Source organism: Sceloporus occidentalis, unplaced genomic scaffold (assembly GCF_023333645.1).
Source record: "Sceloporus occidentalis isolate IW3139 unplaced genomic scaffold, rSceOcc1.0.p SCAF_145, whole genome shotgun sequence".
In the NCBI taxonomy this organism is placed as follows: domain Eukaryota; kingdom Metazoa; phylum Chordata; class Lepidosauria; order Squamata; family Phrynosomatidae; genus Sceloporus; species Sceloporus occidentalis.
Genome location: NW_028317125.1, coordinates 1,956,768 through 1,971,909, shown reverse-complemented (window position 1 = coordinate 1,971,909; position 15,142 = coordinate 1,956,768). Strand labels below are relative to the sequence as shown.

The 15,142-nt window shown below is 42.1% G+C and overlaps 1 protein-coding gene across 1 annotated transcript in view; it reads right to left on the bottom strand.

Annotated features, from left to right (window-relative positions):
• LOC149280868 (cytokine receptor-like factor 1) overlaps window positions 1-14,591 on the bottom strand; it is a 42,597-nt gene extending 28,006 nt beyond the window's left edge. The window contains exon 1 of the mRNA XM_089500040.1: window positions 14,093-14,591. Within this exon, the coding sequence (XP_089356166.1) occupies window positions 14,093-14,591 (499 nt within the window). The remainder of the gene's footprint in view (window positions 1-14,092) is intronic.
• Between the last annotated feature and the right edge of the window lie 551 nt (window positions 14,592-15,142).

Here is a 15,142-nt window from a genome sequence, read left to right as displayed (position 1 = left end):
GTGACTTAAGGCAGCGATCCAATAAGAGCACAGCAACTACACTGTGATTTAACCATCGTCCTGCCTAATTTAGCTTACAATTTCCACTGTGCCATGCCTTTGTATAAATATAGAGATCCACTTTAACAGCTCTACAGAAAAAAACAGTCACATCAGCAATAAAGGGAGAAAATCAACATTTCTTCAGAGATTTTTTTCTCTTTCTCAGAAGTAAATTTTAAAAGATAATTTTAATGTACTACCTATGCATTGAGATTCAGCTTTATGATACCGAAAATAAGGATGAGAAATACTTAATTTCCTATGTTGTAAATGTCAGCAACTATGCTTGTATTATCATTGGGGAAGCATCCGTAATGGACACTAAAGCATTATATGTATACTAATCTGTGCCGCCTGCCAATTCACACTAAGATACCGAATAGTATCAGGTCCACCATTTAAAAAGAAGGAAAGGATAACTTCTCATATACTCATACCATACAACACGGGATCTGATTATAATATTGCAAATAAACCATTACATGGAAAGCTTCCTTAAGTCCCCATACTGTGCATCAGGGTTCTAGTAAACTACTGAGTATAATTTAAACCACATGTATGGCTGCAGAGATTTATGGTCTGTAACAGCTAGCCCACTGAGTCGTCCACAAATTATACAGCTATTAGTTCATCCATTTGATTCCTCCTGCTTCCTATTGGACTCCCACAGCAGGGAGACATATTATTCTATTACTTCTATGATTCTATATAAGGGTTCTGATCATAGTGGTCTAGTAAAACCTACTAGCACAAGGTTTTGAAGCATAGACATTTTGCAGTAGGTCTATGTCTTTGTGACATCTAGTTTATTAAACAAAAGTAGCAACATCAGAACAAAATGCATTTAGCTATTGTTTTGTGGTGATATGTCCACCCAATCATCAGCCCTATTTTCCTCCAAAATAATGAATATTGGAGTTAATCTGTGCAGGCATTCTTTAGTTATTGGTTTTAGAAGAAAGAATGAGATGATGAACTCCTGAATGCCGCTACTGAAGCATGGAGCATTCCCGTGTACACCTTTTGCACATGCTCAGTAACATTCCTATTCTAATTAAACGCGTGCCAGCCAATTGCAACACTAAAATACATGCATTGGGTGCGGTTACACCCACAGGTTTCAGTGGGAAAGCTCAGCTCCCTTTCTCTTTCACGGAAGTGCTATGTAGCGTATGAAGGTTGTGTTTTTACTAGACTTGGGCGCCGGCCAACTCTTTGTGTTCGTCTTCGTCTTTGCGTTCGTCTTTGTGTTCATCTTCGTCTTTGTAGGGAAAAAAATCTTCGTATTCCACAAATAATCGCCCGTTCCTGTGTTCGGTTCGGGTGAATATTCGTGTCTTTGTGTTTGTTTTTTTCCTTCGTTTTTTGCTGTTTTTTGTAGAAGGGGCTAATGCGGGGGTACGCACTACGCAGCATCTTTGGATTTTAAAGGTCCGTACGAGCATTGGTTGATGGCAGACGAGCCCCCTGCTGGCGACCAACAGAGTCGCTCTTATGGACATTAACACCTGACTGATACCCTATGGATTCCCGCTCCCGTTATCTACGCAGCATCGCAGGGGTTAACAGAAGCGGAAATCCGTAGGTTCGCCGTCAGGATTTAAATGTCCATAAGAGCGACTGTATTGGTCTCAGGCAGAGGCCTCCTCTGCCATCAACCAATGAAGTTCATGTGCAATGAAGTGCGAGAGACCAATAGAGTCTCTTGCACGGCCCTAATGGCGAACCTACAGATTCCCGCTCCCGTTAACCCCTGCGATGCTGCGTAGATAAGGTAGGCTAGATGGGGAAGGGACCAGGGTGATTAGTAAATGAACACAAAGATTTTCTGTGTTGTGTGTCCTCGTCTTTGTATACGTTTTGCCGCCGCCATGTTTGTTTCTTCGGTATTTGAGCTGAAGAACGAAAACGCACCCTTCATGTTCGCTTTCATGTTCGCCCGAATACTAATGCACAAGTCTAGTTTTTACACTTCAAGCAGAGAGCTGATGGGGAGGCGTTTAATGAGATACAAGTCTTATTTTTGGACTAAAATAACTTAGGAATGCCAAACATTAGAGTTGTTTTCCCTAGAATTGTTCCGGTTTCGCTTTTCCCAAAGTTTTTTAAGCCATGCGTAAAAAAAAAAATAATGGCACGACTTCCTTTAAATGAGAAATGTGATGTCTATAACCCCCCTACAGAAGAATGTGAATGTAAATGGACCATGTAGCTATCATATGCATTAAAATGTATTTGATGGTTGGAGTGTCCATTTAAAAGGGGCCAGTTCTGCTTCATTAATGGCAATTTGGTATAACAAATGTGTTCAATTTCAATGTTGAGTTCAATTGCTTGAATTAAACAAGTAAATTATTTCTGTTTGATCTTGTTAGAGGTTGATAATCACAAGTTTTTTGTGACTTCAAGTCACGGTGTCCCCAGAATAAATGAATATCATTTTGTACATATAGATAACTTCAGGCATTACTGTTTGTAAGTCTTAAGGGATTTTTTGAAGGACCGAAGGCAGGGGAAAAGACAGATAGGCCCGGGAAGGGCATTTCAGGGGATATGGGCAGCCCTTAAGAAATTTAGTAAGTGTGTATGAGAGCTAGAAATTAGAGGAGAGGACAGAAGGAGATCATTGGATTAGCGGAGAGACCGCTTAGGAGTGTATTAGCGATGAGTGATGAGATTTAAGTAGGGGAAAAGCTGTGAAGGGCTTTCAAAGTAAGAGTCAGGATTTTGAAATGAATCCTGAAGCGCATAGGCAGCCAGCGGCAGAGGTTATAGGTATTAATAAAGCGATGGGAGAGGAAGATAAGTCTGGCAGCAGCTTTCATGGTGGATTGTAGCAGGCGAGATGTGTAAGAGGGAGACCAGCTAAAACAGAGTTACAATAATCCAGTCAGGAGATAATGAGGGCATGGACAAGAGCCTTAGTGGCACCTTGTGTTAGAAAGGGATGGATGCGTGCAATGTTTTAAGATGAAGACGGTAGTTGAAAACCCACTCACTTTAGACACTGGTTGGTTTGAGAAGTAGGACGTAATGGCAGTTGGTGGTAATGCTGCCAGCCCCTTAAAGCAAAGCTGCGCTGTGGTATGTACGTACGTGTTGGTTCAAGACACTTGCTGTACGGAAGATGAGCATCAGCTTCACCCTCAACACTGTAGCTGTCACTGTCTGTCTCACACTCCAACTCACTGTAACTGCTACTAACAAGTTAAAATGCCACCAGCACACTTATATCTAATGCATGTCCCTTCTCCATGTAAATGCTGATTGTCGCAAGTAAATAAATCACAGCTTTAACCACCAATGTTTTTTGGCTACCTCCTACATACAGTCCCTTCCTACCTTTTCCTACCAACGAGCACCAAAAGTATTTTTTCTAAATACTTAACTTAGTAATTGAGGATCTTTTAGGAGCTGAATACCTAGGAAAGTTAAGTAATCTTTCCTCCATCCAAAATGATATTTTTGAGCAAAAGATTAGTAATAATATGGTTTGGATAGCCAAGCAACACGTGGCTTTAAATTTCAGAGCAGATCATTAGAGCCATGAGGGACCTCTTTAAGTCTGTGATAGTAGTCAAAACCTTATCTGCAAAAGAGACCACACTTCATTTGTGTCCCAGCTGAAGAGGACAGTATTGCTGATTGCAATAGTTAAGCTCTCTGACGCATAGGCATATAACAGAGGACATAATAGAGGCGTATAGCAAAGAACACAGCTGCCTTGTGCCATTTTAGATGTTTACCAATTTTGATAGAACAAATGAATAGTAGACTTGGGCTGATGTTGCCATACAAAGCAATAATTGTTGGGAAACCTTTCTGTGGGAAACCAAAGCAGCACAGAGATTCATGCCCAGTGAAGTCTATCAAAAGCCTTTTCCGGTTATAATGTTAAAAATAAACAAGGATTTTGGAATCTATTTGCAGCATGGAGAATATTTATACATTTGCAAGTATTATCCGTTGGCTGTTAACCCAAAAAACCTGATCAGAATATAACAGGGATGGTAAATACGAGGCAATCATAATGGTTAAATGTTTAGCATAAATCTTTAGGTCTGAATGAAGAAGAAAAAATGGTGTAAAGTATGGCCAATTATCAGGGTTTTTTTTACCAGATTTCAGTATAGAAATAATGTGGGCTCTAAAGTTATCACAAGGGACTTGGCCTATGGTAATAATTAAATAAATACATAAAAATGGTATTGGTTTCAGAATTATCAGAGATATAGAGGTCTTGTAATATTGATAAGTTAAAACATCTGGGCCTGGAGCCAAATTCTTTTTTTGAAGTTTAAAGGTTTGCTGAATTTCCTTCAGTTCAATTGGAGCTATTCTTTAGCAGAATTCTTGTGTGGTTTTTTTTAAGTTTGTGCGCCAATAGTGTATGAGTATTTTTAAAATAGAGTAGTGTTTTTGTTATAAACATTTGATCATATATATAGATTGACTGCATTATCAGTTTATGTTATTCTGCTTTCAAGAAGAAGGTAGGTTGGAAAATATCAGAGGTACTAAATGCAATTTATAGTCATTTCCGTTGATGTGAAGCAGTCTCAGACGTAGATTACAAAATCTCTCAGAGGGGTCTCTATATGGTGGTTACTGCCTGCAAATATTTTTGATGTTTAACAGCAACAGCAGCACTATTATTACGTGGTGGTTTATATTATCATCCAAGCCACCACGAAAGTTAAGATTCTATTCTGTAAAATTATAATTTAACAGAGAAATGTTGATATAAGTGAACCTGCATTTGGATTTGTGCCCCTTTTTTATCTTTTTATCAGCTCCTAGAGCCAGAGGATTGACATACCCCTTGGTGGTTGGTGAGGTTTTGGGCAGAGGAGGGTGGGGGAGTAGCTTCTCTATTCTGTGATGCTCAATAAAAAAAGAGACTGATATATCTTTTAAATTGTTGATCATGCATTGTTGTGCACTATGCATTGTTGATTATGTTGATTTTATCTAGGACAGCTTGTTTACTTGTTTAGCTAATAAAGTAAAACCCAATCTTGAGCTGTAAAATAGAGACTATGGCTTTCTTTTTAGAGAACACTAAATTATAATCCAGTAGCAAGTGTTTAAATTGAAATATGGGTGCCTTAATAGAACTAAAATGCATGTCTTGCACACAAATGATTTGTGCTTCGGATTTGCTGGCCTCTCCCAACACTAAATGTCTATTATGAGGAGTGGGGCGTCCATTGACATTGATAGATAAAATGATTAAATTAGATGTCAATTACAAATAAATAGTAAACACAGTAATAAAAATAATAACCCAATAATAAGTGGCTGCAGGAGTACTGAATCCCTAGGATAATATCTATATTTCCTTCATTTTTTGTGGCTGGATGTTTTCATATTCTTTGATAAGCGTATCGCATTACTGTAAATGAGAATGTAAAATATGGATTAACCCCTTCGTGACAAAGGCTGATTTTACTTTTTGTACCCTTCGTGACAATGGCCTTTTTAACATTTCTGCGCTGCTTGTGTTTAGCTGTAATTTTCTTCTTTCCCGTTTACTGAACCCACACACATTAGATATTGTTTTTTTCAGGACAAGAAGGGCTTTCTTTAGATGACATTGTTTTGATTGTATCATATTATTTACTACTAAAAAAAGTATAAAATATGGTGAAAAATTTAGAAAAAAATGACTGTTTCTAACTTTTAGTTGAAAAATCTTTTACTCATCTATAAAATGTAATGAAAAAACCTGCTAAATGGATTCTACTATTTGTCCTGAGTTTAGAAATACCCAATGTTTTTATGTTTTTTTGCTTTTTTCTACCCATTATGGGGCAATAAGTACAGGTAGCGTTTTGCTATTTCAAAGCCATTTTTTCCAAATCTGGTAATTCTTCCCCCCATGTGCCATTTCCGGTATCTTTGAACCCGGCCAATGCAATTTACCCCATCAAATCATATATTTTTGAAAACTAGACAGCCCAGGGTATTCCAAATGCTAGTATTTTAACTATTTCCATGCACCATATCTACCACCAGTTTTTGTCAAACTTTGTGGTAGTCATTTTTTTTTGTATTTGTTTTGTCACACACATTTTACTTCAGGTATGAATTAAAAGGTTCTCGTTTATGTCACTATCACAAAACACCCCAATATGTGTTCAGCAACATCTCCTGAGTACAGCGATACCTCACATGAATGATTTTGCCTGGCCGTTTGGGGGCAAAAGGGCCACATTTGGGGCATGCGCATTTTTCAATGTTGAACTTTGGCATTTGGGGATCCACTGCCCACGCCCTATTTGGTACATCTTTGAGCCGGGCCATTTCAGTGTGCCCAACAAAACCATATATTTTTCAAAACTAGACACCACAGGGTATTTTAAATGCTGGTATTTTAACTCTTTGCATGCACACATTTTACCACCAGCATGTTTTCAAAGTTTGCAGTAGTATTTTTGTGTGTGTATTTTTCCCACACACACCTACTTTATGTATGAATTTACAGCTCCTGGTATATGCCGCTGTTACACGACACACCATAATGTGTTCAGCAACATCTCCTGAGTGCAGTGATATCCCACATGCATGGGTGTGTCATTTTTGTGGGAACTAAAAGGCCACATTTGGTACGTGTGCATTTTTCTAATTGGAAATTAGGTGTGTGGCCATCCTTCCCCCGGTGTTAATTGGGACGTTGTTGAACCTGGCCAATTCAATTTACCCCATCAAATCATACCTTTTTTAAACGTAGACACCCCACGGGCATTTAATATGCCAGTATTTTAACTCTTTCCATGCGAGAATTGTTTTAAGCTAATATGCTAATTTTAGGACTTGCTCACAAAAATATATTTTTTATATATATATATTTTTTTTTTGGTCGTTTAAAAAAAAAAAAATTAACATTTTTTTTCAACTTGGAGGTTCCCCTGATAGTGACATCAGTGGGAAATGATTTTTACATTTTACTAGTTTTTTACTATTTTTTTTCTAATTATTATTAATTTTATTTTATTTTTTAATTTATTTTTACTAATCACACTGTGATTAGAAAGCTGGGTTCCATTGACTTGCATGGTGAATGCAGTACCTGTATTCAACCTGCAAGTGGAGCCAAAGTTCTCTAGATGGTGTGGACCATCTAGCGAACTTTTAAAATTTGTTGGTTCCTGTTACAGGGCAGCGGCCATCTTGCTTGATGGCGAAGATCATCGGCAGCTGCGGCTGTGACCGCTCTCCGGAGCGGTCACAGCCCATCGAAAGGTAAGTGTTTGGTGTCGCTGGATGCCTCCTGATCGAGGCATTCCAGCGACACCATTTAAGTTTAGGAGGCGATCGTCGATCGCCTCCTAAACGCTTTTAAAACGGGCGTCCGCCGCCATACAAAGTATGGCGGATGTTGACGCCCCGTGGAGGGGCCAGAGATGGCCCCTTCGTTCCGATCGCGGCGTTGCTGAATGCCTCGAGGTCGAGGCATTCAGCAACGTTTTTTGGGTGCAGAAAGCGAAAACAGATCGCTTTCTGCACCCGTTTAAAGACGTGCCGGTCCTGGCACGTCAATTGTCGTAAAGCACATGCTTTTCCGTGTCGTGCCAGGACCGGCAATTGTTGTTAAGGGGTTAAATAAGTCTTGTCCTTAAAATATAATTTGAAGCTAACTTTATGCAAAATGAGATTTGTGGCAAGCCCAGTTTTTATGCTGTTGGCATACAGATGTTTAACGCATGCATTACCTTGTGAAATGTGTGTTAACAATTGCTGAGACTTTGCCAAAATCATCTGTCATTTTCATCTTTTTTGGTACACATATGAAATGCAGTGTTTCAAAGAATGTTTGTGCAACTCATTCTAAAGATATTATTAGAAACATTCTGTGAATGTACTACTTTGCCAGGCAAACCATTCAATGAATATAGTATGGTAATTTATGAACTGTGTTAACAGTACTCATTTAATAATCACTGTCAGAAATGTTACTCGTCAATGGCAAAACGATTAAGCATTGGTTCTGACTAGGACTCGGAAAGATTGGGTTTACTTAAAAGTAAGGGGCTGCATGACAGCAAAAGGAATAGCTATACAGGGCTGTTTAAAAGTCATAGGACAGAGGATCTTTGAGAATATCCTACTTAGTATGCTTTAATAAGTTTAGGATCATAAAAGGTTAACATAATAAAATGGCTTCTTGACTGACATGGAAAAACAATACATACAATGTTTGGGTTGGTATAGGTTAGGCAGGAGGTTTTAGTCATTTATAACATATAAGGAAAAATTATTCTAAATTATGGGAAGGGCTTTGCCCTCTTTTGATTAATCGGGTACAAAAGTTTGTTTCGTTCTCGTTTTTTCTTTGTTTAAGAGTAAGATGATCAACATTTGTTGGGGATCCTTCAGGTCTAACGTTAGTGCTAATCTTTCTAAGGCAGTAGCATACCTAAAGGAGGACGGTACGTCCTGGGTGCCACTCATCAGGGCGGTACCCGGTGGCCTGACAGCCGCCTAACACGGGCCCACAGCTTACTACTGTGGCAGCCGCGTACGGTATGAGGAAAGTCTTTTTTCCACACAGGGGGAGCAGGAACGTGGGCGGGGATGGAGTTTCCTCATACAGTGCACGGGTGCCACAGCAGTAAGCTGCGGGCCTGTGTTAGGCGGCCGCCAGGCCGCATAGACATCTGCACGGCCGGCCCCCAGACCAGGGAAATCAGCAAGCGAAGTAAGGGGGTGTGGGAGGGTGAATGGGTGAGTGGGTGAATGAATGTTAGTGGGTGAATGAATGAAGTTAAGAAGTTAGTGTTTAGGGGCAGAGGTGGCACAGGCAGGCTGATTAGGGGGGCAGAGGTGGCACAGGCAGGCTGAATGGGGGGGCAGAGGTGGCACAGGCAGGCTCCTAAATAGGCAGTGGTGACACAGGCAGGCTGCTAAATGGGCAGCAGTGGAACAGGCAGGCTGTTTTAGGGGCAATGTCAATGTCTGGCTTACTGGGTTATGCTGCACTACCGTCAATGTCTGGTTCAGTGTATAGTAGCGGGAATTACGCTGTACCATATCTATTCAGTAAATGTTATTTATTTAAAAACTTATTTAATTTATGAGTTAATAATTTATTTTGTCCAGATTTCTATTTTTTTCCAGTTGGCATACAGATAACAATTTGTGAAATAAATATTCTTCCCAACATTATTTTTTTTTTGGGGGGGTGCCACATAAAGGATCCACCCTGGGTGCCAAATACTCTAGGTACACCCCTGCTCTAAGGTATGACATTATGTGGTATTACCACAAGTAACTACATGCAGGAACTATCATAAGCAGGGTCCATGGTGAATGGCAAGTATTGGCAATTATTCTTATTTATTGTTTTATATAGCACCACCATGTACAATAATACATCCTGTGTTTGAATCTCCTTCAATGCCTCATTCAACAGGGGGCACTTTCCACACACAGGCACAAGGTGATCTCATTAGACCCCTCAACAACGTTCGCCAAGCCAGCACTGGAGCAAGCTGGCAGTGAGTATATCACATACAAGGAGATATGTTCATCCTAACACATCTCCTGTATGGAAAATAGCTGAGTGGACAAAGGGGCAAATGCATATAGGGGATTGGATTTAAAGGACCCTCTCAGCTATCATATGCATTAAAGTGTGTAGGTGAAATGTCCCTTTAATATAGCTTATGACCATATTGTGTTTGCACACATCGAATTTCTTCACTATTAACATTATGGATTCTCTCATCACTTTAAAATTAATCAGGTTCATAAAATTACATATGTTTAATGAAGCTTATAATGTTAGCACGTCTGTCTTTTGTACACCATTATTCTATGATTTATGTATGCAAGGTGAGCTTTCATGGGCAATTCTCCTGCATACTAATGTGGGTTTGGAATACACATGTGTAAACTGTTAACATTCCTATTTTGTTGAGAGTGAAGTCAGTAAAAGTTTTAACTTCAGTTCTGCTGTTGCCAGATTTACATCCCACACACCACTAGACACATCAAGGTGACCTGCGCCTAGAATTATACTTCACTAAACTACATTTCAAGACTGGCATTGTGTCTAACTTATATAAAAATCTGGATCTCTAAGGATAACCACATAGGCATCTAAATACGTATTGGATTTGTATGTGTTTTATGCTAAAATGAAAAATTCATGCATTGTAACCACTACATAGAATCTTATTATAAAATTTGTAATTTGTGTACATTAATATAAGTATGCAAAGACATTGTTTATATCATATGGTGAAGATATGCACTTGCGCTACTGTCATTGTTTGAGTCTTTGCAGGGCTGGCAAGGTGTTTAATGCATCTAACCCAAAGGAGCACCTGGAGGGAAGTATGTATGTAAACTTCTACTTATACCATGTAAGCTATATGTGCTCCCTACTGTCAGGGCCGGACTGGGAATAAAAGCAGTCCTAGAAATATATGGACACCAGCCCAATATTTTTTGGCGTGGCCTATCTCATGTGCCCATATGCCACACCAGGTGTTTAACTAGAAACCACAGGGCAGAAGGAACCCCTCCCTGTGCCACTAATGCTCCTGAACCAGCCTGTATGTGCCACCTCTGGCCCTGAAACAGCCTGCCTGTGCCATCTCTGCCCCTGAAACAGCCTGCCTACGCCACCTCTGCACGTAAAGTTGCCTGCCTGTGCCAGCTCTACCTGAAACAGCCTGTCTGTCCCATTTCTGCCCCATATAGTAATGTACTCATTGACTCACTTTCTCATTCATTCACCTATTCTCTCTAATGCACCCCCTTACCTCATATGTAGATTTCACTAGTCCGGGGGCCGGCTGAGCAACACTGGGGCCTCGTTGATGTCTATCCAGCCTGAATTTCTTCTTTCTTCCTCCATGATCCAAAATTTATTGCCACTGATTGGCTCCTTAAGCTGTTAAAGTACTTCCAATGAAATCAGTGGGCATATTTCTGCCACTAATTGACAGCGTAAGCAGCTAAACAGTGGCAGGAAAGTCACCTCACTGTAATCAATGGAAAGACTTTTCACATGTGCATTGGGATCTAAACAGACCCCTCCACGCAGTGTTCACCAGAGCCAGTGCTGGATCTTACTGGAGGTGAGTACATCACGTGCAGTGAGATGCTTTAAGTTAAAGTGCATATGAAGGATGAGGTTTCCCTTCAATTATGTGTTAAAGAATGCCTAGTGCCTCTCCATGAAACCTGTCGTGTTTCATCTTTTTGGTGTACTTAAGGCTTTAAGTATTGGAAGCAAACTTCATCTCCATAATTGCTTGGGTTGCAAAAGTTGGGCAAATCTACTCTGCAGAATGATTTTTTTTTTTAATTAAATCTCAGTTTATTAAACACCAAAAAAAGGCATACAGTGTGTTACACTTGCACAGACATGACACAATGTAAACAGCACAAACTGTGTAATGAATACAAATCATACATTGGAGCATAGTCGTGGACCAACATACACAATCAGGCAAGATAAACATTACATAGTGTAGAAAGGTGTCACAAACACATGGCCAACATTAGAGAGATGGCACCGGGATAATCACATGAAGAGATCATACATTAGAGCAAACATCATAGCAAACACCATCGCCATGTAATAAAACCGAGATGTAAGACAGGCATTAGGAAACCTGTACAACAAATGAGAACAAAATAAAGAAAAGAAAACCAAAGGCGAGGATTTCGGAATCAGTCCGGTGGAGCACTGTCAGAAACCGGTGGGTAAAGTACGTACATACATACAGTGGAGAAGCATCAGGATAAGGGGCATAGCAATGCCCATGTGCATCAGCAAGCTGGCTATATCGTCCCGGGAGTACTAGACAGAAGGGCGGGAAAGGCAGAGGAGGTTATAAAGGACTGCCACGGAAGCCATTTTAGCTCATGTTTATAATCTAAACTCTTGGAGGACATGACCAGCTCCTCCATCTGATGAATGAAACTAACCCGAGCCAGCCAGGCAGAGACGGGGGGGGGTTCAGCTTTCCTCCTAAACCGGGGTATAACCACCTTAGCAGCATTAAGCAGTTGCATGGTAAGAGACCGTTTATAGGAGCCAACAGGGGCATCATGAATATGGAGAAGGACACTGGCCAGATCGAAGGAGAAATCGGGAGCTTCCACATGGCATATCACACGAAGAATGATGGACCAATATGGTTTAACCAACGGACAGTCCCACCAAATGTGTCAAAACTTACCCCTTTCCAAGCCGCATCTCCAACACAGGGGAGATATGTGAGCTGCAAATAGATGGATTGTGACGGGGACCCTATACCAGCGCGTAAGAAGTTTATAGGCAAACTCCTGGAGCCTGCTGGAGATGGAACAACTATGCGTGAGGGCAATAGTGCAGTCCCAGGCCTCTGGATCTACAGTGATGCCCAACTCCCCCTCCCACATAGCCAGAAAGTAGGGCCTCGTAGAAGCGCGGTTATCTATATACAGTTTGTATATGGTAGAGAGTAGATGAGAAGGTAAGGTCGGATTGACGCAAAGCGACTCAAAAGGAGTAAGGGGCCTAGCTAACAAGGGAAGCGGGGAAAGGGACAAAATAAAATGCTTAATCTGATGATAAAGGAATCTGTGGCCAAAGGTGGGTGCGGTGCCCGGCAGCACACGTTCTAGAGGGAGGATCCTGCCACCACCCAAGAATTTGGAGACTCGGAGAACTGTTTACCCCTGCGATATGAAGGGGCGAAGTACCGCCCCTCCACCAGGCAAGGGGAACTCAGGGTTATGAGAGATCGGGGTCATAAGACCGGGGGGGCCCATTAAACTATGAGTGGCCTGTAAGCGTTTTAGGACTCCAAGCGTCGGGGCGACCGTGGGATGTGAGCGTAATAGTGGAACCACAAATTTAGAAGGCAACCACGGTACTGCCGAAATATGATGGGAGAATAGAGCAGCCTCCATCGGAAGCCATGGACCACCCTTACCGTGTGACCACTCCACCACCCTCCGTAAGTGTGAGGCCGTCCAATAACCCTCTACGTCGGGTAGACCCATGCCCCCAGCCAACTTGGGTCTGGTCAGTTGATGAAAGGCCAGTCTAGGAGCACCCGCAGACCAAATATATCTGGCGAAGATACTGCGGCAACTCTTAAAGAAACTACGAGGTACAAAAATAGGGAGGGCTTGGATGAGATAAAGGAGACGCGGCAAAACATTCATTTTAATAACTCCCATCCTACCAAACCACGATACGTGAGTATACGACCACCGATGTAAGTCGGCAGAAATACTAGAAAGGAGGGGAAGATAGTTCCGGGAGAAGAGGTCCGAGGGGTCGGCCGTGATTTGGATACCCAGGTAAGTAAGAGAGCCATCAACCCAACGAAAAGGATGTTCACGGGAGATCTGAGTGCGGTGAGCAGGGTCAACAAAAAGACCCAAAACCTCAGATTTTTGAATGTTAATTTTGTAGTTGGCGAGGGAGTGAAAGGTGTCTAATTCTGAGACAATGTGTGGAATAGAAACCAATGGATCAGTAATCGTGCACATCATGTCATCGCGTATATGGCTAATTTATGAACATCGTCTCCCACCCTAATGCCCTTGACTAGCGGATTAGCCCGAAGCGCATTAGCTAGGGGCTCCAACATCAGAATGAAAAATAGCGGGGATAGGGGGCAGCCCTGCCGAGTACCATTGGAAAGGGGTATCCTCTCCGATAAAGTCCCATTAACCTGTATGTAGGCCGAGGAGTCGGTGTACATAGCCTTCACCAACTGAACAAAACCCGAGCCGAGCCCCACAGCGGAGAGAAGGCGAAAAAGAAAGGGCCAGGAGACCATATCAAACGCCTTCTCCGCGTCCATGGACACCAGCAGCAAGGGGAGTCAGCGATGATGGGACAAGGCGAGAAGATTGACAATTTTAATCACGTTGTCCCTAGCTTCCCTCCCAGGAACGAAACCGACCTGATCCCCATGTATAAGGGACGGGACAAAGGGCTGTAACCGAAGTGCCAGGATCTTCGCCAGAATCTTCAGGTCAGTGTTTATGAGGGAGATGGGTCTGTAACTGCCACACAGTTCGGCGTCCTTACCGGGTTTAGGAAGGACCGTCACATGGGCTGCATTTGTGTGAGGATCCAGTGGGCCGCCTCTCGCTAGCGCAGAAAAGAGAGAAACCATATGAGGACCCAGAACCGGGAGAAATTTCCGGTAATACAGAGGCGTAAAGCCATCCGGGCCAGGGCATTTACCCTTAGGGAGCGACTTAATCACCGCCGATATCTCAGTGAGGGTAATGAGGGCGTCCAGAGCAAGCCTATCGGCCTGGGATAGCCGACGACGGAGGTGTTTAGCCAGGTAAGAGTCAATAAGCGCATCATGAGAATCTCCGGACCCCGAAGGCGAAGGGAGGTTGTATAGTTTGCTATAAAAGTCACGAAAGCAGTTAGCAATTTTCGTAGACTCGTAATGAAGGGATCCAGAAGAATCCCTAATTTTATGTATGTGAGAGGCCGAGCTTACCCGGCTTATCCCCAAGTTCAAAAAAGCAAATCGCAAGACCTTAAGCTGGTCCAATAGTTCGGGAGCCATGGTGGATTTATGGCGTAATTCGAGTTAAGCAATCTGACGCGACAAGGCAACCATTGACGCCTGGCTAGCACGTTTCAGCCTGGCACCCAACTGGATGAAGCGACCCCTTATGACGGCCTTATGGGCCTCCCAAAGCGTATGAACCGGAGTATCGTCCTCAGTGTTTTCTCGAAAAAACTGAGCCAGATGGTAAGTAAAATCTGTGACATATTGTGGATTACATGTGACATATTGTGGAGTAAATTTTCATTTAGGCGCCATTTAAAATGTTTGGGGGGAGAGGGCGGTAGGCATAGCACCAAGTGCACAGGAGAGTGATCCCCTAGAGTGCAGGAGCCAATAGAAGTGGAATGTAAATACGAGGTGATGATGGGATAAATAAAGAGCGTCAATCCGTGAATACCTATTATGAGGCGGGGAGTAAAACGTGTAGTCACGTGTATTAGGGTTTTGAGATCTCCAGGAGTCTACCAGCTGGTTAAATAGTAGTAAGCGCTTTACCCTTTTAATTTTAGCATAAGGTATGTGGGACGTGCCAGCGGAACAATCCA